This window comes from Pipistrellus kuhlii, unplaced genomic scaffold, assembly GCF_014108245.1.
Source record: "Pipistrellus kuhlii isolate mPipKuh1 unplaced genomic scaffold, mPipKuh1.p scaffold_m20_p_69, whole genome shotgun sequence".
In the NCBI taxonomy this organism is placed as follows: Eukaryota; Metazoa; Chordata; class Mammalia; order Chiroptera; family Vespertilionidae; genus Pipistrellus; species Pipistrellus kuhlii.
In genome coordinates this window covers 1,151,607-1,175,150 of record NW_023425572.1, presented here as the reverse complement: position 1 = coordinate 1,175,150, position 23,544 = coordinate 1,151,607, and the positions used below count along the sequence as shown (strand labels likewise).

General features: G+C 39.7%; 2 protein-coding genes across 2 annotated transcripts in view; one reads left to right on the top strand and one right to left on the bottom strand.

Moving 5' to 3' along the window:
* ARHGAP6 (Rho GTPase activating protein 6) overlaps window positions 1-23,544 on the top strand; it is a 275,716-nt gene that overhangs the window by 116,337 nt on the left and 135,835 nt on the right. The gene's annotated exons all lie outside the window — the stretch shown is intronic.
* On the bottom strand, window positions 14,695-21,838 carry AMELX (amelogenin X-linked). The gene is made up of 6 exons (XM_036420496.2): window positions 21,787-21,838; window positions 20,380-20,445; window positions 18,426-18,473; window positions 16,800-16,844; window positions 16,079-16,504; window positions 14,695-14,816 (listed from the first exon to the last, which is right to left on the bottom strand). Exons 2-6 carry the CDS (start codon window positions 20,431-20,433, stop codon window positions 14,811-14,813), a joined length of 579 nt encoding a protein of 192 aa, XP_036276389.1. The 5' UTR covers window positions 20,434-20,445; window positions 21,787-21,838; the 3' UTR covers window positions 14,695-14,810.

The following is a 23,544-nucleotide window of genomic DNA, read 5'->3' as shown; positions in this document are numbered from 1 at the left end:
CAAGGTTTGTCCATGCTGTAGTGTGAATCAGTACTTTATTCCCTTTTGTAGCTGATATTCCATTACATAGCAATGTTACATTTTATTTACCTATTTATCAGTTCTCTTGAGTATATACCGTATTTTCTGGCATATAAGATGACCCCCTAATTTTACAGTTAAAACATAGGTTTAGGCCTATATTCACTGTATAAGACTACCCCCCACTTCCGAGGCAACACCAGTTCTTTTTTTAATAGACCGCCTCTCTGACTCAGCCAATCCAAGCAGGCTTTTTATGCATGCAAATTATACATGTTCTGTACCCGAAGCTACGCTGTGTTCTAGTAAAAAGCCTGCTCAGATTGGCCAGAGTCAGAGAGGCAGTCTATTAAAAAAAGAACTGGTGTTGCCTCGGAAGTGGGGGGTAGTCTTATACAGGGAATATAGGCTTAAAACCTATGTTTTAACTGTAAAATTAGGGGGTCGTCTTATACGCCAGAAAATACAGTAACTAGAAATGGAATTGCTGGGTCATTTGGGAACTCTATGAGAAACTGCCAAACGGTTTTTCCAAAGCATTTTACATCCTTACCAGTAAGGTATGGGAATTCCAGTTTCTCTACCTCCTTACCAACATTTCTTTTCCCATCCTAGGAGGTGTGATGTGGTAGCTCTTTGTGGTTTTGACTTATTCCTTATGGCTAATGATGTTGAGCATCTTTTCATGGGCTTGTTGACCATTTGAATGTTTTCTTCAGAGAACTGTCTATTCAGAACCTTTGCCCGTTTTTAAATTGGGTTACTTCTCTTTTTATTATTGACTGGTAAGAGTTTTTAAATATTCTTGATACAAATTTCTTATCAGATATGTGAATCAGCGTTTCATTTAAATGATTTGTTCTATCTAGCGTTCAAATTGTATGCCTACCATTAGCCTTAAGCTGGCATAAGGTTCTGTAACCATTTACATCCATTTTGTAACTTTTAGACTTTCCCCCCAATAAGTGCTCAGTGCCTTCAGTCTTGTGTGCCCAAGGAGGCCTTTTAGAGCTGAGAGCTCCCCAGGGTGTCTGACTCAGAGGATTGCAGTGACCCCAGGCCTTCTCCCTCCCAGGACCTCAAGGCACGCATTCCAGCTGGGAGTCTGCATCCTTGTCTCCAACCTCCTCCATTCCCACACTGGACCGGGGCTCTGTGGGGAGGATGGGGGGTCAGTTCTGCCTGGAGTTGCTGCTACTGCTGAGGTGTAAGGACCCTGGAGAGGTAAGAAGAGATGGTGTGTGCCCTGCAGGCTCTGTTTTGTGCTTGAAGCAAGGCAGGACCCAAGGCAGTAGGAAGTGAAAGACTTCCTGGGTTTATAGTTCCAGAGGCAGCAGCATCCGGGGGAAGGCGGACACAAGCAGGAAAGAGTAAGGGTAATAGCTGCAGAGGGATTCACTCCACTTGTTTCAGCACTTGAGTCTCTTTCAACCTCAAAGTTCAGATGGTTCAGTTGACACTTAAGATGTCTCTGCCTATTTCTGTAGGAGAAGGCACAGAGCCTTTGAACCAGGATGACAGGAATGTTACAGATTATTGCCAAGACACTCATGTTTTTAGTGAGAACTTAGAGTAAATCTCCGTGAGGACCCACTATTTCTTCTGTACCTTTCTTATGGGCTATTTTCTCAGTATTTTAAGATCACTGCGATTTGACTTTAACGATTGGCTTGTAATGTTACTGTTGCATAGTTCTTAGTAGCCTTCTAGTGCAGTGTTTTTCTGTATCAGATAAAGAATGTGAGGGGGAGAGTGGATTGGGTTCTGGCAGGATCACCTGGCTAGTCCATGATAGAACGGAGACTAAATATCATTGCTTTTGAGCCTCTCTTTGGGTCTGGGTCACGGGGTACTATGGAATGATGGACACTTGGAACAAGAATAGACATTGCCCTTCCCCTCAATATGATGAAGGGTCAAGATTCTATGACATCTATAAGCAACATGAGCACTGATGTGAAACCACAGAATGTGGTTTGGCTTTTCCCTTGTGGCCACTCCATGCAGCAAAGGCAGATGGTTGGCTCAGAACGCCTTGATTTTCCTGCTTCCAGCGTCTGGTACAAACCTTATTTTTTATGATTTCAGTTTTTTATGATTTCATAGAACAAACCTCAACATCTATCTTATCATCCATTTAGAATATTATGAAAGTGTTCATAGATCTTAGATAACTTGCTGGTTTTGTATAACTACAAGTACAAGTTTCTTTGAATCTTTCCTATAGGAACAGACAGTATCATGTTAAACATTAGTTTATTTGGTGAGTATTTTTTGAATTTTAAGAAGGTGGGATCCTACGTTTTCCTACAGATCAACAATCTTTTACTTGAACTATATGAGAGGCCACTTCAATTCATTTCCAGATTTCTCCCTCTATCATACACACATGCCCCTACTATATGTATAACATAATTAAATGTATATTATTTAATTTGTTGAAAGCCAAGTTACTTACTGCTCTTATATCACCTCATTTACAATCTGTTGAATGATTTCATTTTTGAAGAAGGGCAAATTTGCTGTTAAAATATTGTGATTCTGATGCTTGACACTAAGAAAACAAGTCAACTCACCAGATCCATCCATACTGTCACAAATTCAGTAAACAATTTTTAAAAATAATAAAACAAGTCAACTCAGGTTGCAGTGATGGTAGGTTCCTGGATACTATTCCTGGTAACCAGAACATTTCTATCTTTCTTTTTTAAATATATTTTTATTGATTTCAAAGAGGAAGAGAGAGAGAGAGAGAGAGAGAGAGAGAGAGAGAGAGAGAGAGAGAGAGAGAGAGAGAATCATGAATCGGCTGCCTCCTGCATGCCCTACTCTGGGGATTGAGCCCACAACCCGGGCATGAACCCTTACCAGAACCAAACTGTGACCTCCTGGTTCATTATTTGATGCTCGTGTTTCCTCCCCATTTCTTTCTACCTTTGGAAAAATGAGCCACACAGGCAGTAAATCCCCCTTTATTTTCCAACTGTCTTTTTAAATCCTATTGATAGGAATCACACATTTTAGCAATGTTCCAGATGGACTTTAGAAATCTACAACTGTTTTTAAAAAGAAACACTTTTGAAATCTTGAAGTTGCTCTTTTGTGCCTGTTTTCACATTAATAAAAAACTCATTGTTGGACCCAGGTTGAGCCCGAGCTCATCTTCACAGGGCAGAAATGGGGTTTTGCAGACCTTCTGAGCTGGGTTTGTTATTGCGTGCAGCTGTGCACACTCGCAAACATTTCCTTTCCTGGCCGGGGCCCGTGGAAGGAGCCAGCTTGAACTGCAGCCTTGACAGCTGACATTTGTAGAAGCTACAAAGCAGGGAGCTGTTAAAATATTTCAACCTTTTTCTATATTTGAATCTGGGCGTCAAATGCCAGGTAGAGAGAGCATGCCAGCCAATTGGTTCTGACTGGAGGTCGTGCTGAGAATATACCAGTAGCCTTCCTATGCTAGTCATTCTGGTGAACTTCATAATGTCACTTGAAGTGGCTTTTCCGTCAGTGTGAAACCCGTGCTCAATGGGCTGCCTGGGAGGGAAGATAATGTAGGGCCAAGGCCTGGATTTTCTAACAAGACATCATTCGTTCCCACTATAGCTTTCTGTGACCCAATCAGTGAGAAAAAGACAGCACCTTGCAGTTCCTCTGAAGACTTGTACTTGTATTTATTCATCTTAAATCCATCTTTTGGAACCAAGAAAGGAGTGGGGACTATTCATGGTCAGGTCCACACCCAAGGCTGGGCTGTGTGGGTTTCTCCTGGTTACCATGGCAATGCTGCACCATTGTGTGGTGATACTTGCCCATGTTTACAGAGGTTTCCTCCCCATCTGTGATGGTTCCTCACAACTGCAGAGGAGCTATTCAGTTAGGGATTCTCTTTTTTTTTTTTTTTTTTTTTTTTTTTTTTTTTTTTTTTTACAATTAACTTCTTAGCGCATCCTTTGGAGGTCAAACGGGCCAGAAAAATGAAGTAACAAAAGGAGACACGTTTCATTACTCTGATCCAATTGAATTCATATTTGCTGTTAAAAATAGATACAGGTTGTTTTACTTAGGAGCCTTGAGGCAGATGACAAATGACCTTTCAAATGGCACTAGTAAAAAACAGGACAGGGTGTGTGTGTGTGTGTGTGTGTGTGTGTGTGTTTAGAAGTGCCTCATTTCTTTTTAAAGTTTAGATAACTTCTCATCTGTGAATTTGGGATACAGACAACTTTTCCTCTCTAAGCTTGTGAGAATGAGGGGTATATGTCATGTGCTTAAATAACATGCCTAGATTATAATACAAGCAAATGTTTGATGTGATTCTAATCATTAATTTTCTATTACAGTAGGATGGGTTTTTAATGCCAATCAGGGTTCCATGAGCAGATATTAAGCTCACCAACCCATTCCCAGGTATTTTTCTAAATCAGCCTCAAGGAGTTTGCCAGCTAGTAGGGAGACCGAAGAAGAAACAAGTAGTTGCTTGAAACACAGGCATACACAGACAACCTGGGAAACAAGGAGGCCTGAGCACTCAGCCCGATAAGACAGTAAGAGAAGGTCCCCAGGCAGAAAGGCCTTGAGCTGATGCAGACTTGCAGCTGTTTTGCTGGTGTGTGAGATCTGGGGGCCGTGCACTTGGAGGAGTGTCTTGCATTTGATATTTGTACAGATAGGGTGTTTCATGTCTTAAGTTCTGCAAATAGGTTACCCAAGGTCTGCACTCAATCAAAGTAGATCTCTACTTATAGCATACTGCTTTGTTGTTGTTGTTGTTAGTTCTCACCCAAGTATATTTTCCCATTGATTTTTAGGGAGAGTGGAAGAGAGAGGGCAAGACAGAGAGAAACATCAATGTGAGAGATACACACGGATTGGTTGCCCCCTACGTGAGCCCCAACCAGGACCTGGGCTAGGGAGGAGCCAGCAACCAAGATACATACATGCCCTTGAGCAGAATCAAACCCGAAGCTCTTTGGTCTGCAGGCGGATGCTCTATCCATTGAGCCAAACCAGCTAGGGCTGGCGTGCTGCTTTATATTCTCCATGTCTGTGGGATGGATTTGATAATAATTTTGTAGCCGAAGCCTTCATATATTTATCAAATAATACCTTTGGGGAGTGATGGTTCTGAAACTTGTGAGAATTAAGGCATCTTAAATCCCTACCCACTCTATGGACAAAACTACTTATTTCTTGTTATCCTACCAAATTCAAGCAAATCCCAAGATAGGACTTTTCCCAGACAAAGTAAATGAGCTCTAATTCAGTAGTTACAGTAATTGCTAATGGTCTGGTTATTTTTCTCCTCTTCATTACTCAGGTAACACAACCACTTTTTTTTAAAATATATTTTATTGATTTTTTACAGAGAGGAGGAGAGAGAGATAGAGAGCTAGAAACGTCGATGAGAGAGAAACATCGACCAGCTGCCTCTTGCACACCCCCTACCGGGGATGTGCCCACAACCAAGGTACATGCCCTTGACCGGAATCAAATCCGGGACCTTTCAGTCCGCAGACCGACGCTCTACCACTGAGCCAAACCGGTTTCGGCAACACAACCACTTTTAAGTAAGCTTCCAAGAAACAAGTAACACTCTCACTTTTAAGTAACTTCTGAAGGAGCAAATAACCATTTGAATTTACGAGGAATGGTTTCGATTAGAGACATCAGCTGACTTCACCATCTCTTCATCTGGCAGATTTTCTTTAACACCCTGGCCACTCCCCAAGCTGTTTAGATTTTGCTGATACAGTTGGTGCAGGAAGTGGAAACCCCCCTTGTATGAGATCCCATATCAAGTTTACTAACTTTAAGATTTGAACTCTTGGTTTTTCTTTCTCAATTTGGTTTTTAAAATGCACACAGACATCTAGATTTGTTCAAAGGCTCATTCTTTGTATATGTGAAGTTCTGAACACACAGCCTGATTCAATGTTGGCCCTTGTTTTCTAGACTAGAGTTTCTCATCTTCAGCAGTGTTGACATTCAAGGCTGCATCATTCTTCATTGGAGGGTAAGCCTTATGCACTGTAGGGTGGTTAGCATGTTCTTGGTCTCTCCCTACTAGATAACCAGTAGCACCCCTCCAGCCCCCACCTAACCCCCCATTGTGATTCTACACCTTGCCAAATGTCCCCTACGGGCACAGCTGCACAGTTTGAGAACCACTGCTCTAAAGAAAAACAGATAAAAACATCTCTACCATGGACTTAGCTGAGCTGTGACCAATGCTAGAATGACAGGGAATGGTCAGAGTGGAAAGTCACTATAAATGGGAACCAGGCCTTACAAAGAGGGTGAAAGGAAGAGCCTCAAACGTTCATGACATCCTCCTGGATAATTTACTCTCGAATTATCCTTAAGGTGACCTTGAAGGTGATAAAAAACAGCTTCTGGGCATGTCAGATGGGAGAAGGCAGGGATAATGCAAGGTACCAATCAGTAAAGGAGGGGTTCAGGCGGCTGTATGTCAGATATGGCACCATGATAAATGACAAATGTGTTGGAGTTGGAGCTTTTGGCATATGAAACTGCTATGGTATGTTTAGATTCTATGTCATTCTTATTTCTCCCTTTTTATTTATTTTATTTTTTATAATATATTTTATTGATTTATTAGGGTGGAAGGTAAAGAGATAGTTGGAAACATCAATGAGAGAAAGACATCCATCAGCTGCCTCCTGTACACCCGCTACTAGGGATGTGCCCGCAACTAAGGTACATGCCCTTGACCGGAGTGGAACGTGGGACCTATCAGTCCACAGGCTGACGCTCTATCCACCGAGCCAAACCAGTTTCAGCTATCCCTTTTTCAATATAAAAACTATAGCCAACATTTATTGCACTTGGGGACCCTTGACAGGAGAGGACTCAGAGATGGGTATTAATACATTTTATAGACGAGGAAACTAAGGCACAGAGTTTCCACAGCATATATGCAAAGGTCATGATTGTGAACACAAAGAGTCTGGTTGTGGAGCCTGCACACTCCACCACCACACTGGGAAGCCATCTTTACCCTTATGTGGATACTTCTCAGTCTCCAGAGCTCCTACATGCCACCGAAAAATGAGAAGTATGGAAAATTCTTTGGAGAGGAAAACAAGATTTGGTGATTCTGAGGAAGATACTTAACATTGTTCAAGCATTTTTTGATTAATAACAAAAGTTCAGGCACTCGGCTATTTTTTTTTTTTTTTGACAATAAGGCAATGTTATTTGTAAGGGGACTTTGTTGATCTTATTTTAATTTTTTTATAGGTGATTCAGGCTTGATTTGTTGAGGCAAATGTTTTGGAACCCAACTAACCATTTCTTTTGCTCTCCTTAACCACTTGGCTCCTCACCACTCTCAGCCCAATTGTATTCAAGAATTATTTGTCTTCTAGAAGAGTCAGGTGTTTCAGATGAGGTCAGGATGAATTCTTCCCAGCAGGAAAGTATTTTTGAATAACCAAATGTCACCCAATGATCCCTGCTGATAAAGCTCTAGATCAAATGGGGGCAAAGGGAATTATGAGCCAAATTACAAAATGAAAAGTAAAAGCTCCAATTAACAAGAATGTCACAACAAACATAGGCTGATTACCATTTTATTAAAACAATATGCAACACAACTAGAGGCCACTAAGTTCTGGAAATGTGAGAAATTGGTTGAAATCATTTTTCTCCTTTGATTACCTTGCTAAGCTGTTGTTAAGGAGAAAAGAAAAAAAAAACTGAAACCTGTAAAGAATTTTAGTGAGTTTATTTGAGCCAAACTGTCCACATATGCCAGGAAGCAGAACCTCAACGGATTGAGATAATGCTCCGGAGAATGGCGGGTTACATTTCTACTTATACATTGCAATAAAAGGAAAGGACATAGGTGGGTTATATGAAATTCATTGGTGATAGATTAGGGAGGTGGGACAGAGCAAAGCTGGGGGGGTGGGCAGATCTCTGGGATTGAGTAAAAAGTGAAATGATGGACCTGTGCTTCTTTTACAGAAATGGATACATTAACAGTTGACAATTAACTTGATAACAATAACAATGAGGGAATGCCTTGGTGCCATTTATTGTGCCCTGAGGGGTCCTGGGTAAAAAGGAAGTTACAAATTACCCAGGCATCTCACAGATATGTTATCTTAGAGGCTGGAAGGCAAATGAGCTCAGTAAAGAAGATCTAAGTTGATCTTTGTCAGGGAAAATATCTGCCTAGGACACGACTGCCCACTATAACCTGTTTGTAATTAAATATTTAATTTTCAGACCATCCTTTGTGGTGACTTTATGTATCTGAGTTTGCAAGGCCCCCACGCAGGCCTCCCCTGAGCTTGTCAGCTTAGCATGCGGCTCCTTTTGTTCACACTGTTCACAGATATGTTTGGTGTTTTTAAAAATTAATACAGTTTACTATTTTATATTCTTTTTAAGTGTTGGCCTTAAAATCAATATTGGTGTTTTCAGCAGTTTTTACTACTAAGGGGAAATCTTCCACTTTAGAGAAGTCAGTGTTTCCATTTTGTGTGGAGTGGGGAGAAGAGGTGGTCAACAGTAATGTTGTGAAGAAAATGAAGAACTTGACCTTTCTCTCTGGATAGAATTTTGATATTGGGAAAAGTGTAATGTGCCTTGGTGATGATAACGATATGATAAGCATATAGTTTCTGAATGATCGGAATGGAGACAAGTTTTATTTAAAATTTCAAGTTGAGCGCACCCATTTGTTCTATGTTGTGCTGTTGGTTTGAACCACAAAATATAAAGGAATGTAAATATTTTCTGATGTTTACAGGCAGTCAACTACCCTCAGGGATGGATAAAAGTTTGCATGTCTTTTTCTTACTTTAATCTTTCTGTCAAGCTTAGGTTTTGGCTTATTCCCAATAAAGCTCTAGGTCAAGGGCCACCCCAGTCTAGTCTTCTACCTCCAGGATGTCTGTCTGAAAAGACATGGCCATTCCTTTGGAACTGAAATCGTTTCACAAACAGAATACATTAATTTAGTTGAACTCGGAACTCGTCTGTTTTAAGTGAAAACTAGAGTGAAAAGCATGTTAGTGTGTGTGATTCAACCTGGGGAAGAGAAGGACACTTCTACACTTAGTAGAAAATTTCCGTACAGGAACTTGATTCCTGGAATGTGTGTGAGATGACTTGTTAGGTTGAGTTGAGATGTCTGGTTTTAGCCAGCAACTCTGGTTTTGTTTCATCTTTTGTTTAAATGTTTGAATTAACAGAGAGCACACTGTCTAATGCATTTGGTGGTGGAAATATTCTGAATCCCTGCTCTCCAACATGGCAGCTGCTGGCCCCCTGGGGCCTTTGAGCACTTAAACTATGCTTAGTGCAACTGAGGCAGTAAATTTTAAATTGCATTTCATTTTCTTTTAATTTTGAAAAACCACATGGGGATATATATTAGGAGTGCAAGTAGAGTATAATTACCAGTTAAGCATTTCTCCATCACATTAGCCCCCTATATATCTGAATTTTGATTTGGAAAATGTGGCCACTATTCATGTGTCTGACTGAGTGAAGATTACTTTTAAGTAATCCATTGAACTTCCATCCTCAATGCATGTACCAAAATAGGTTTATGAAAAACCGCCTGGAAATTAGCTTGTTAGATTTTATTTTCCTTTGGCCTTTTTCATAAGTGAATTGTGAGCATTTTCTGCTTAATTGATTGTTATTGATCAAGGTTGAACTCTTCAGATGATTCAAACTGATGTGATTAAGCAGAGGAGAGAAAAAATTACATTATAGCCAGTTGCAGCCCCAAAATAAAATTACACAATTGATGAGTTTTAAGTCATCCAGAAGTTCAGGCATTATTTGAATCAAAAGAGAACTTATTAAATGTGAAAAGTCACCATATGCCCCGAGGGCTGAGCTTAGTCATTGTATTTTAGCTTTGACCTGCCTGCTCTTTGAACCCAGTTAACCTTTGACAGAATTTCAGCAGGAGCTACCTCCATAGTCATTTATTTCTTTTGTCTTATTTGTGTTGCTTTGAATTCTTCTTCACTTTTTAACTCTCATCTCTTCTTTGTTGTTTGATTGTATTTGTTTTTGTTCCTGCTAAAGCCAATTGCTCCTTTTCCCTCACCCTTCTTTGGTCAAAATATTTCCCTGAAAAGTCAAGTACATATAAACTGATTTCTACTTGGACTTTATCTGAAAGGGACCCACCAAGATCCAAAACTCATCAAAGGGAACTGAAGGAAGGAGGTATGTCTGGGCTGAAGCGGAAGAAGGGATAACGAACTTTTAAAAATTAAAAATGGTTTTTGGTTATAGAAGTAATTTATGTTTATTGTGGGAAAATTGGATCTTCATGCAAACGGTGCATCTCCTTCCTAGTTTTTTTCTATACATATTTGTGTATGTGCATCAATTATTTACATGTCATGAATATTTCATGTAATATTCACAAATTATGCACAGTTTTGGTCTTAAATTTTAGTTTGTCACATTTTCTCTACTAATATATTTTCTTCGAAAGCATACTTTTGATTTCAGAAATCCTTCAGATATAGTAAAATTTAAGTGAGCCCTAATTTCTCACTGATAGAGATAATGCTGTGATCAACATCTTTGCACATGTCTTTCCTTGCATTTCAATGATTCTCTTAGGGTAATTCCTAGACATGTATTTGCCCTCTGGGAAAAATTATGCATCTGGAAGCCCTCATTGACAAAGAGTGAATGAGCATAGAGATTTCAAATTTATTAGTGACATGTAAGTGGTTTCAGTGAGATGAGATTTTCCTTGATGTGATTTACTTAACTTCATCTGTTTCTTTAACTTAATTTCAAAGATGTAGCACCACTTTGTAAATAATCTATTTTTGCTTGTTATTAATTTGAGAATTCTTTAGATTTAAGTTTGGGCTTATTAATGCATTTATGATCAACATTGCTATTTATTTCAGCCAGGACCTTGAGTCTTGGTCATTATTATCTCGTTGTTGTTTTTTTTTTTTCTATATTTGATTCAAATATATACAACTCACTGAGCCTGAGTCTTAATGATGAATTAGAATCAGTCAGTTGTATTCAACTTACATCAGCTATGTTACGTATGTAGTTATATCTACATGTCAGAATTTTGTCAGTTGTGGCCATCTGCCACAGTTGCGGAATCAAGAAATAAATTAGTCTCAGAGTGACTGTGGACCTTCCAGAATAACAATCCCCAGGCCAGTGACCTTTATTTTGTTAGAGAGGCTATGCATAGGAAATAAGCTACATATTAGAAGATGGCAATGACATTAACCAAAAATGGTGAGATGAAGTGATAGTCAAGAGCAGAATGGAATAGATAGAGAGAGTAATACGGGGCAATGTAAGAGAAGCATACAAGCCTTATTACCTTTGCATCCCCAAGGCAACACACCTCACTGATGGATGTTTAGAAGTCTCACTCTGGACCATCAAAGAGATGCTATGTTGTGGTTAACATACATTGTTTAATGTGGTAGAACAATCTGATTGTAAAAGACCACCATGAGAATGATGATATTAAAGCACATGTTTGGACATTTAATACTCAAATTTCAGTTTCTTGTTAAAATTACCTTGTGTAGTATATCTAATTCCATAGTGGCTAGTCTTTGGAGTCCAAAGCCTGACTTCTTTCCTGTAAATCAAAATAATTCTCCTTTCATAATAGTTTGAATTATTATAAAGGGAGAATTATTTTCTCAAATACTTTCCCAAATAGAGAATCCTCTTCTATCAGAAAAACTGAAAGCAATCATGTCTGACTCCAAAGTTTGTGTTCTTTCCAGTGTCACATACAGTGTCCAAGTAACATCATCATTTATGCCTTTAAAGTTTTTCTCAGTGGGAATAAATATAATGATAAAATTTTCATGAGCTGTAGAAGACAAAGTATGTATGGGGGCATATAGTTTGAATAATATGGTAGGATAGATATAGATATAAATTATAAATATATTACTCCATTTATCAGATTTTTTTCAGGAAAGTCATTGACTTTTTATGACATTAAAATAATTCTCCTTAGTCCTGGCCATGTAAGCTTTGCAAAATTGTTATAATGACATAAATGTTGGGGGAGGGGGCTGATGTGATGTCTTGATCCACTCGTCAGTTATGACCCATGATTGGGAACACTGTCATAGAAATGGAGTGTGCCATCCACCTAGAGGTAGGTGGTTCCAGAGTTGGTTAATTTAGGGACACAATGATGCCACCAAGGACCTAGGGACTTTCCATCTTTCTACTTGCCCCTCCTTGTCACAAAATGGCAGAAGCTCCTCCTAGCAGACTTCCTTTTTGGCTTCATTCAGTATTCAGGTTCCACCACAACTATCCTTCAATCACTGGCAAGGGGAAGAGATGCCATATTTTGTGTACATATGGTATGTTATAGTAATGGATGCCATAATTGACATGGAAGAGTGAACATTCATTCCCTGGGACAGGGGAGGAGGCTCATGTCTCCCGAGCTTGTGGGAGGCAGATGCTCAGATTAATTCTGGCTCTGCCAACAGGGAATGAGTGGTGAGGAAAGCTGTTGGACAGCTCGCTAATGCTGCTTGCGCTATTCACCAGTGCATTCTGACTATACTGCTGTAAGGCTTTCTCTCATTATTTGTGAGCTTATTTTATTCCTTTGTTATATTCTAGATTACTTAAGGATGGGGTATTCACTAAGACATGGAATAGTGTCTTGTCCTAGAGGGTGATTACTAAATATTTACTAAATTGATTAGAATTGCCCCATACCAATTGATTAAAAGCTTTCTTTTTAAATTGAATCTAAGTTCTTTAAAATCAAGTTATTTGCTTGAATATTAACACCCTCCTAGTAGAGTTACTTTTCTTCATTCCAGAAAATGATGAAGAGGCCTTAATCATAAAAGTACTGGAATAAAGTTACTGTGGGAGCTGTGTAATACAAGCCCTGAAAAAAAGTGTTTACAGTTTTGTGTGGGTGTAGGAGGAAAAAAGGATTCAAATATAAATATGAGTGAGAAAGCAATCTTGTATTGAGTCCATTTTATAAATCTGTTAACCGATTGAAGACTATACAACAGAATTTATCACCATAAAGATTAGGAAGTGAAAGAAATCCTATATAATAAAGAGGTAATATGAAAATTAACCATCACAAGATGGCTGCCTACAACAAGGCTGGTAGGATGGGTTAGTGAGAGATGACCAAATAACTAAGCAGGATGCATGGGGTGACCAGGCCAGCAGGGAGGGGGCAGTTGGGGGCAACCTGGCCAGCAGTGGGGGGCAGTTAGGGATGACCAGGCAGGCAGGCAGATGAGTGATTAGGAGCCAGTGGTCCAGGATTATGAGAGGGATGTCCCCCAAGGGGTCCCAGATTGGAGAGGGTGAAAGCTGGGCTGAGGGAACCCCTCTCCCCCCATGCACAAATTTCATGCACCTGGCCTCTAGTTAAATATATAAAATCATTGTGATTATTTGAAGCTCTATTCAATAAGAGTTTTCTTAGAAAAAATAATTGCCTCACTGATTTAGAATTCAACATATTATCCCTATCACATAATTTCATTTAAAAATATTTTACAGTAAAATGAGATCAAAAGACCAGATTTCATTTATTAATGTGGTGTGAGTTATAAAGCCAGTATTCCAAGTCTTTATTTGTTTTGTAATATAAGCATTCCTCAGGAGCTTATCTTTTTCAATCTAAAGAGTTCTTCGTATAAACTTCCTTTCACTTGGATCAGGTTCAGTGATAGTACATGTTTATCATTTTTCACTTTATTAACTATTATAACTAATACTAGAAGCCCAGTGCACAAAATCCATGCATGGGTATGGTCCATAGGCCTGGCCTGCAATCAGGGTCATCTTCCCCAACTGCCCACATCTGGCCCCGCCACTCACCCCTGGTTCCCCTTTTGCCATTGGGTAATTGGTGCCTGATGACCGGGGGGAGGGACTGAGAGGTCCGCTGTTCCCACCTGATTGCTGGTCCTGCCCCCACCACTGGTCACCCTCTATGTGTGGGGCAACCGGTGGGGTGGGGCCTTTGCCTGGCACTGCTCACATCCTCCACCACCCACCCCCAGTTCCCTGTTTGCCATCAGGCAGTCAGAGTCTGCCGGCTGGGGAAAGGGACTAAGAGGTGGTCAGTGTGCCTCATAGTGACTAGTCCAGTGGTCATTCTGGTCATCCTACCTTTTGGGTTAATTTGCATATTACCCTTTTATTATATAGGATATAAACTCCTGTTTTTTAAAAGATTTGAGATAGTATATTTTAAAGTTTTTCTAAAGGAAAATATAGTACTCATTTGTAAAAAATGGTCATTTTGTAGGTATAAATGAGAAGATCTTATCTTATTTAAGAAAAGCCATTATTGCCCTAGCTGGTTTGACTCAGTGGATAGAGTGCCAGAGTGAGAACTAAAGGGTCCTGGGTTCAATTCTGATCAAGGACACATGCCTGGGTTGTGGGCTCGAACCCCAGTAAGGTCATGCAGGAGGCAGCCGATCAATGATTTTCTCTGATCATTGATGTTTCTCTCTCTCTCCCTTTCCCTTTATCTCTGAAATCAATAAAAATATATTTTTAAAAATAGCCATTATAAATTGTTCTCAAAAGTGATGTGAATTTTTAAATTGAATTCAACACAAAGACATGAATTATTTTTAAAACATTTTTATTGTTTGCTAATGGAACTCATTTTTAGTTATAGAATTTGCTAAGGAAAGTGGTGCTAAGCACAAATTATTGTCATTCTATAAGTAACTGAAGAATTTCCTTCAGTTATCTTCTCTTTTTCTGACCTTTTAATCCTGAAAAAAAAATAGCAAAAGGAACAATTAAAATAATTTACAAATATTCTTAGTATCATTTACAAATGTAGGGCTTCAATTTTCCAAAAACAATGTACAACCATTTTAAGTTTGGCTCTGTAATTTTCAAAGTTTCTTTGTTATCTCTCTGACATTAGAAGTGAGGTATCCAGGATGAAGGCTCCTGCCTTCAGGATACTTAAAACTATTATTTAATTATAAAATAACAATTGGTATCTTGATTAAGCACTTCCTGTATGCCAGGATCTGATCTCACCACTTTACTTTCCATAAAACAATTCTAACAAGCTATCAATATTTATACTCTATTTTTAAACAGTTTTAAGAAGTTTAAGCTCCCTATTCGAAGTCACCTCTTTATAAATAGCTCTGGCAGGGTTTGAACACATTATGAAGTTCATGGCCTTAGTTATTAACACAGAGATAGATGACTGTATTTTCTATACAAATAAGGCATATGTACCTTAGACGACAATAATCAAGTATAGGTACCGGAGTATTTGTGATACAATTAAGTCAAAAATTCTGCCCCTTATTCTCCATCATTGTGAAGCCACATGTGACATATATTATAATTTTTATTGGGAAACTATGGTATTTGTTCTTGAAAAGAGGCTTGAAAATGATCTGATTTAGTTCTTTTCTTTTGTTTTCAACAAAAACACCCCTAAATTTGAAGTAACTTGTTTAATACCATCTCCTCTTTGGGAGCTAAGCCAGAATTGGAACCCAGGTATCCTGGCTCCTCACCAAAAAGGAACCTGGCAGTCTGTCTGGTGTAGCTTCCTCCAAGTTTGATGAAAAGCCACTTCAAACAGGTCATCTTCTGGAGGTCTTTAAAGAGATTTCCCACCTACCTGTTCAAATACTGGCATCCCCTCACTCCTTTCAAAAAATCTTCAGTGCACTTTTAGCCTACTCTTGCTAATCTAACACTTAAACAATAAGGAGAACAGGTATTGTTTTATATTATTGTTCATAAAGATAACAGGTTTCAGTAATATATATTCTGGTAGGAATGAAAGCATCTAAACCCACCATTGAGGCTATGGTCTTCATGACTAAGGCATGTGGATACACCTGCTGATCATATAAAATTACAGCACATGCTTATACTAATGGAGTCAATGACCTGTAGTTCCTGACAGTGAAGAAGCTGGATTGTTTGAAAACTGAGAACTGGGGGCCAACTTGGCTTTACCATTGTCACAGGTGTTGTAGGGGCTTCAGGATATACTCACCACTTCCTCCCGCTTGGTCTTGTCTGTTGCTGGCCAAGCCTCCAGAGGCAGGTCAGGAAGCATGGGGGGCAGGGGCTGCATGGGGAACATCGGGGGCAGAGGTGGCTGTGGCGGCAGGGGCTGGATGGGGTGCACGGGTGGCTGGGGCTGGATGGGCTGGTGAGGCTGCGGCTGGACGGGCTGGGGCTGGTAGGGCTGCTGGGCGGGCGGAAGGAGGTTTGGCTGGTGGTGTTGGGTTGGAGTCATGGAGTGTTGGCCAGGAACTGGCATCATTGGTTGCTGGGGGACCACGGGCTGCTGAGCTGGCACCACGGGGATGTGGTGATGAGGCTGTAGGGCGTGATTCGGGGGGTTCTGCTGGGACAGCACGGGAATGATTTGGTGGTGCAGCCATCCACCCATGGGTTCGTAACCATAGGAAGTGTACTGGTGAGAAACAAAGAGGCAGGTTTACCATCGGCTCATTGGCTTCCAGCTGGAGAATAGCAATGTTTTTTTTTTTTTTTTTTTTTTTTTTTTTTTTTTTTTTGTCCTTATGCCAATCTGAATACTTATTCATTCCTCCTGGGCAAGAATTTCTAACTGTGTCCTCAGATGGGACCTTTACAAACTAGACTTCCTGTTAGTGTCAGATGTGGCATAGATATGGTATTTCACTTAACAGGGAATTGAAATGCTCACTTCATGGTTTAAGAGAATAAAGAACAAAATATCTACATACCGGCTGCCTTATCATGTTCTGGTACCACTTCAGGGGGGTGAGCACCTTAAGAGAAAGAGACATTAAAATATATTGGTTTTAATACAGTTACATGAAATATACATTCAAAAAGGCAGTCCTGCCAATATTGATAACCTAAAAATATGAGTTCTATGGAAGAAAGAATAAACATTTGTGTGTTAGGTGCTATGCTATATCCATCACACACATTTTCCATGTTATCTCACATACTCTGAGGCAAGTATCATCGCCATCAATCTTTTTAAAAATATATATTTTAATTGATTTCAGAGAGGAAGGGAGAGGGAGAGAGATAGAAACATCAATGATGAGAGAGAATCATTGATCAGCTGCCTCCTGCACTACGAACACTGGGGATCAAGCCCACAACCCGGGCCTGTGCCCTGACCTGGAATTGAACCCTGACCTCCTGGTTCATATGTCGATGCTCAACCACTGAGCCATATTGACCTGGCATCACCCTCACTCTTACACGGTCATGGAGAGTTAAAGAGGTTCATGAGGTTACATTGTATGAGGTTACAAATGTAGCAATTCTGTTTAATTCCTCAGCTTCTGCTCTTCTTTGCAAGAGGAAAAAAAAACACAGAAAAATTAATATGACACAACATTAATCATTATTTTTTTATTTGATGTCACAATGAAAAAATAAAGGAGGCAGAAACTATGTTCCTCATTCTATAAACACAGGGTTTCTGGTCAAATATGTCAACCTTTTAAGGTTTAACAGAAAATCTTGCCTGAAATTCTTATTCACATTTTCCTCAGCTTGTATGAATAAATAGACTCATAGATTGTCATCTAAACCTATGAAAGAAGGAAGAGTCTCATTCCTTTCCTAAACAGTATATATCTAGGTAACCTCAGGGCAGGGACTCCTTAATATAGTTCTACAGCATTTGATATCAGCACAACAAACAATTATTAATCTTGCTCAATTTATACTTGACAAAGGACCTTTTATGTTGCTGGACTATTTTGCTTCCCAAATAGTAATTTGAAGTGTGGGTACTATGATTATTTTCTTTCTACAAATGAGGAAATCAGAATTGCAGAGAATGAAAATGACTTGCCCAAGGTCACATGGTTAGTATGGGGTTGAGGAGAGCCTCTAACCCAATTCTCAGAAATCTCAAGCTTTTTGTTGCTCTTAAGAATGTCTTATAGACTACGTGGTCACTAATCTTTCAGTAAATACAAGTGAGGGATACACACAGGGTATGAACATCTTAGGAGTTTTCTAGCTGGAAAGGATCTAAACATCTTACCTGATTCTCCACATTTTAGGAGCTAGGATAGAATAAACCTGCTCAGCCAGAGTTTATTTTCTGCCCTACCATGCAGTCCCCCTGAGTGACAGCTCCATGGGGAATACGTTTATGTCATATAAGCAGGAGAAACTGAGGCAGAGAGGCCAGGCAGGAACATGCTGGGGCAATGCAGGCTTGAAGCAACTCACCAGAGCTTAAACCAGGAAGCAGTAGGGTGAACTAAAAAAGCGGGACTGAGAAACATCTTGAATGAAGAATCAACACACTCTTCTTTACAGATCCCAGGACATTGTTAACTCAAACAATGGTCAAAATTAGTAAAGAGAAAAATTACCTCATAGCTGAAGTTGATATAACCAGGGTGCCCAGGATGAGGTGGTAGCTTTTATAGGGAGTGGAGAAGGAGAAGAAAATGAAAGAGGGAGAGGGAGAGAAGAGGAAGAGAGAGAGGAAGAGATTAAGTCAATATGCAATTGTTCACATTAAGAGAGACTGAAGCTACTTAAAAAATCTACATAATGCAGACTATATTTGAGGTCTGCTTTTCATTGAACATGGATGCTGTGTAGGAGAGGAGCCCTCTTACTTGAAAGAGGCCCAGAACAACTAGAAGACTTTCCCCACAGTTGCAGTCCTATGGTGGGAGACCTAGAAGCAGGAACCAGCACACATTTGTCCTCCAGTGACCTTTGGACACCCACCATCCATGCTGTCAATCAATCCTACTCTATCCCACCATCTTACTTCTTGAAATTCACTCCATGTTGGGAAGAGACATATTTCTCTGTCACAATATGAAATACCAACGAGAGAATCATCTCACAAACCTTCCCTCACAGATCAGGAGCAGAGGCTGGGGGTGGGAGGTAAGTATCAAAGAGATTCCTCGTAATTCACGTGCAAAACAAATAACACAACAACAAAACAAACAGGTGGATTATTGATGAACATGAGGACAAGATAGGTGCAGGGAAGTGGAAACACAAATCCCCATGGAAAAAGAAAGGGTTGATTGATGAAGTGTAAGCCTATTTTTGTTATTATTCTATCAATGTTTTTGTGGCAGAAACATGAAAATAAAAACAACCAAAATAATGACCTAAACCAGGACTATTTGTCCTGTGCAAAGTGCAGGACAGGTGACTGATGCCTGCATGCTGGAGCTTGGTTTCCATGGGATGGCTGAGAAGGAGGGGAGAGAGCATTGTGTGGAACATCTTCCTCAGACATCAAGCTATCCAAGGCTCTATTCTTTTAAAATGCTCATATTTCATAAGAGGGTGAATTTGCTCTCATCTGAGTGTGAATTCTTTTAGTCATATAACTGCCTTTTCTATACCTTCTTGATGTAAGCCCTCAGAGAGTAGGGGTGTTGAGTTGAGGAGGGAAAACAGGGCTGAATTTGTAATGTAGAGGCTCCTAGGGGGGACAAGAATTGCCACAAGGTAGGATTTCAGGAAGGCAGAGTGCAGAGTTTTGGTCTTGTGAGTGAGAGAGGAAGAGAGGAACCAGATATGCAAGCTTTGCTGGCTTCTGGTTGTATCAACTGCTCTCTCTGCCACTGAGCAGCAGATGGATCCTACTGTGCCTTCATGTGACTTAAGCTCTCTGAGCTTCTGTACCCATGTTCAGGGAGAATGGGCCCAACTTCCTGGCCTTTATACCTTTGAGTGTAAAATATATCCATATGTAGTGGGGGTTGGTAGGATTCCACCCAGAACTCATGTGCTTAGCAGGAGCATCCAAAAGGATGAGGCCACTGAGAACAGGAAGATGGTTCCTATCATAGAAACTACCCTCTGAAGGGTATGAGGTTACAAATGTAGCAATTCTGTTTAATTGCACTGGGGTTGGGAGAGCAGAAAGAGATTTGGACACTTACGGAAAATTAGGTTTTAGAGAAAACTGGCATTTTTAAATTTGCCTAAGGCTGACTTCAGTGCTTTCTCTGGAGGCTTTTCAAGAGTTCCTTCCAAAGTTTCCCTCCATCTAGAGATGGGCAATGATATTTACAAGCGTATGGTTTCATCCTAACCTCCTGGGTGCTTATTCAAGTGCAGAGTCCCGGGCCCAACCCCAGCTGTACTCAATCAGAATCTTTGGTGGAGGCATCTGAGAATCTACTTTTTAGAAAACAAGCTCTTCAAAGTATTTTTCAAACACAAAACTAGTTGAGAACATCTTATCTTAATACTGTTCTAAACCCCAGTTTACCAGCTAGGGTGGCAGTTTTCTTCCCTAGATGGTACAATTGGGCAATGACATATGCAGGGGGTAGTTTTACTCACGGGCATAGCAAAGGCTGCTCCCAGGAGGCAGGCAAGCAAAATCCAGGTCCCCATTGCTTGATGGTCCTGAAACATGTCAACACACACTCTTTATCTCTTCTCAAATATGGGTGTACTTAAAACTCCATAAAACCCACATAATCCATGTTAATCTGTTGTTAGTGGGAAGGATGGGACCGTTCTTTCGGAGGTTACTTCATGCATGTACGATAACCAGCTCTCAGCCCATTTTGTTGTTTCTGAAGTCCCAATAGTGAAAAAGATGCTTTTCCTTTAGGCTGAGAGCTGAACAAGTTGCAAGGACATGGACAATCTATCATTGCAGCATTGTGCATGCCATTTCCCTACACCCAGAAGCTTTAGAGTCCTATAAGCTAAGTGTAGCTTATCATGAATGATTCAAAGAATTGAGTTGACTCTAAAATTAAAGAGAACATCAAGGTACACAGTATCTGATACTTTTAGAACCAGGAGGTAGAGGATTTTTTTTTTTTTTTTGGTACAGTTTGCCTGAGCATTGCTACTGTTAAAAACTTAATCATTGAGAAAAGACATTAAGTAATTTGCCAACGGAGTGAGGAAGGAGTGGAATTTAGCTACAGGTGTTCCCACCAGTAGGACTTCAGGCAAGACCCTCCGGTACCATCTCTGAAACCCAGGTGTGTAGCAAAAGATGTGGTGAAGTGGAAGGCAGGAGATGGCACTCGCATTCTGTGATTATTCCATGAATCTTGAATGCCATCTACTTAGAAGATTCCATATTTAATCAGTGGCACCTCCCTTTGGTTTGACACTGCACTGTACTTATTCCACAAATAAAGCCCCTGAGACATGAAGCACAACAGGCTCCCCTCTCACATGCACATTAGCTTTGTGGTATAAACGATTGTCTAACTTTAAAACTCTCAGAAGAAAGACCTTATACTTTGCATAGGAAGTTAATACCATGTGTCAGAGTGCTGGTTACGAAAAGTACACTGACACTTTCTAGCTCCTAAATCTGTTTTTAAAAGTTTGAATTAATGAGAAAGATATTTTAGTTGATGATTGTATTTGATGCCATTAAGTAAAATGTTTTTTAAAGTAGTGGATTGCAGTGTGGAAATTATTTTTATCTTACCTGAGAAGTAATTAAAGTAATTATTTTGCTTTGAAATTTGGCCCCCAAAGTGCATTAAGATTTTGGAACTAAAATTTAAAGAAATATAGATACTTAGCTGCATTATGAAGTAACATATTTCATTTAATAATCAGAGTCTCAATTATGATCCAACTGAAGAGGTAACTGAATGTTAACAGCATAAAGTATTAACAATGCATAATACATCATAGCTTTTGGACATGGACTGTAGAAAAAGAAATAATCATAATAGAAATAATACCAAATGATGAATGAAATTCACATACCTTTGAGTATTTGTATTCAGAGCAGGTTTCTGTCTGAAACTCAGGGATGCTTGATCCTATAGTTTTCTTCCAACTGAGAGCTCAATTTATATCATTCATAGCATCTAGAACAACCAATCAGGTTTCTGAAGGAAAAATGTGTTGAGTATAAGGAAAAATCTCTGTATCATGACTTTTTAGAAGGTATGATCAAACATAAGGTTGTATGTTGTGATTAGAGCATATAGAGTCTTTCATTATGGGCAATAATAGGTTTACAGGCAAAAAATTTCATCACACTGTCTTTAAGTCAGCAAGTAAGTTGACTGCACATGCTGATATATTCAGATTTACTTTCAAGAAGCAACTATGTCATTATCTGTTCCCTGTTTTAGCAAACATAACGTTCTTTACCAAAAAAAAAAGTGTTAGATGGCTGAGTTCTTATGGTGTAATCATGATATCTCCTAGAGTTCCACATTCTTTTCTGATCAAGATAAATTGATCAAAGCCCCCATTCTGATAAACCCCAAAGCTTTCCCCAATATTCCTCTCAGGGATTATAATTTAGGGATCACTATGTTTTATTTTCCACTCTCATTGAAAGTGTTTTCTCTATTGCCTGTGGCCACCATTCTTTAACACCATTCTGGTGGCCACAAAAAGAGGGGACAAAGTCTCTTCTCCTTGGCCCCATCCTACAACCCATCTGCCATCCAAGCACCCATGAACTTGAGGTTATTACAGTAGCAAAACATTTGCTGGTGATCTAAAAGGCAAGGCAAGAAATGTATCACACACCAGATCTCACACTTAAAAATGTACTTTGGTCCTTGCAAACAAATACCTATCTGATGGAACAGTGCCTGGGCTCCCTCATCTCACATAGTATCTCAGTCTTTCTCAGTATGCTGGCCCTTCTTTGCCCACATCCTTCTGGCCCAATCCATGTTTATTGCCCAGCCAGCATGGCTCAGTGGTTGAGCATCAACCTATGAACCAACAGGTCATGATTCCTGGTCAGAGCACATGTCCAGGTTGCTGGCTCAATCCCCAGTGTGGGGCATGCAGGAGGCAGCCGATCCATGATTCTCTCTCATCACTGATGTTTCTCTCTCTTTCCCTCTCCCTTCCTCTCTGAACTCAATAAAAATATTTAAAAATTTATGTCTTTTAGTAAAGCATATCCATACTTTAGTAAAGCATATGGATTTTTTTATCCTACAATTGGATCAATTAAAAAGCAAATTTGTAGCTAATGATAGGCAGCTCATGAGTTGTCTATCAATAGTAGATCAGTGAAAGAAATATGATTATATACCCAGATAATTTTGTCAGGATAACCAGATTTCTTTGATTACTTACGTAATATTTATAAAGTTTGTACATGTACACATGTTTTTATATGGGTTGTCCACATTGGCTGAATTAAACTCAAGGAGAAATTATCCAGGAAAGACAATGTATCTTATTAAGAACTACACCTTAGACTTACATACATCCTGACCCCATCTTCACCAAGGGTTGATGGACCTTTAACAATATATTTAGCCTGTCTGAGATCAGTTTCCTCATTAGTAACATGAAGATGATTACAGAGCCTACCTAAGAGGATTAGTGTGAAAACAAAATGAGAGACATCTCTGGGAGAAATGGAAAGTAATCACCCTCCCCAGCAGTATCACTTGCGGTACAGTAAATGTTTCTTATATGCCCATAAATAAGATTCTAGTATGGTCTTTGGGAATGAATTCGTAGGAAGTGAATAACCCTCATGGA

Coding starts and splice junctions, on each gene's coding strand:
- AMELX (XM_036420496.2), bottom strand. CDS start 20,433: ATGGGGACCTGGATTTTGCTTGCCTGCCTCCTGGGAGCAGCCTTTGCT. Junction 18,474..20,379: donor GAGCAGCCTTTGCTATGCCC/GTGAGTAAAACT, acceptor TCCCTATAAAAG/CTACCACCTCATCCTGGGCA. Junction 16,845..18,425: donor ATATCAACTTCAGCTATGAG/GTAATTTTTCTC, acceptor CTTTCTCTTAAG/GTGCTCACCCCCCTGAAGTG.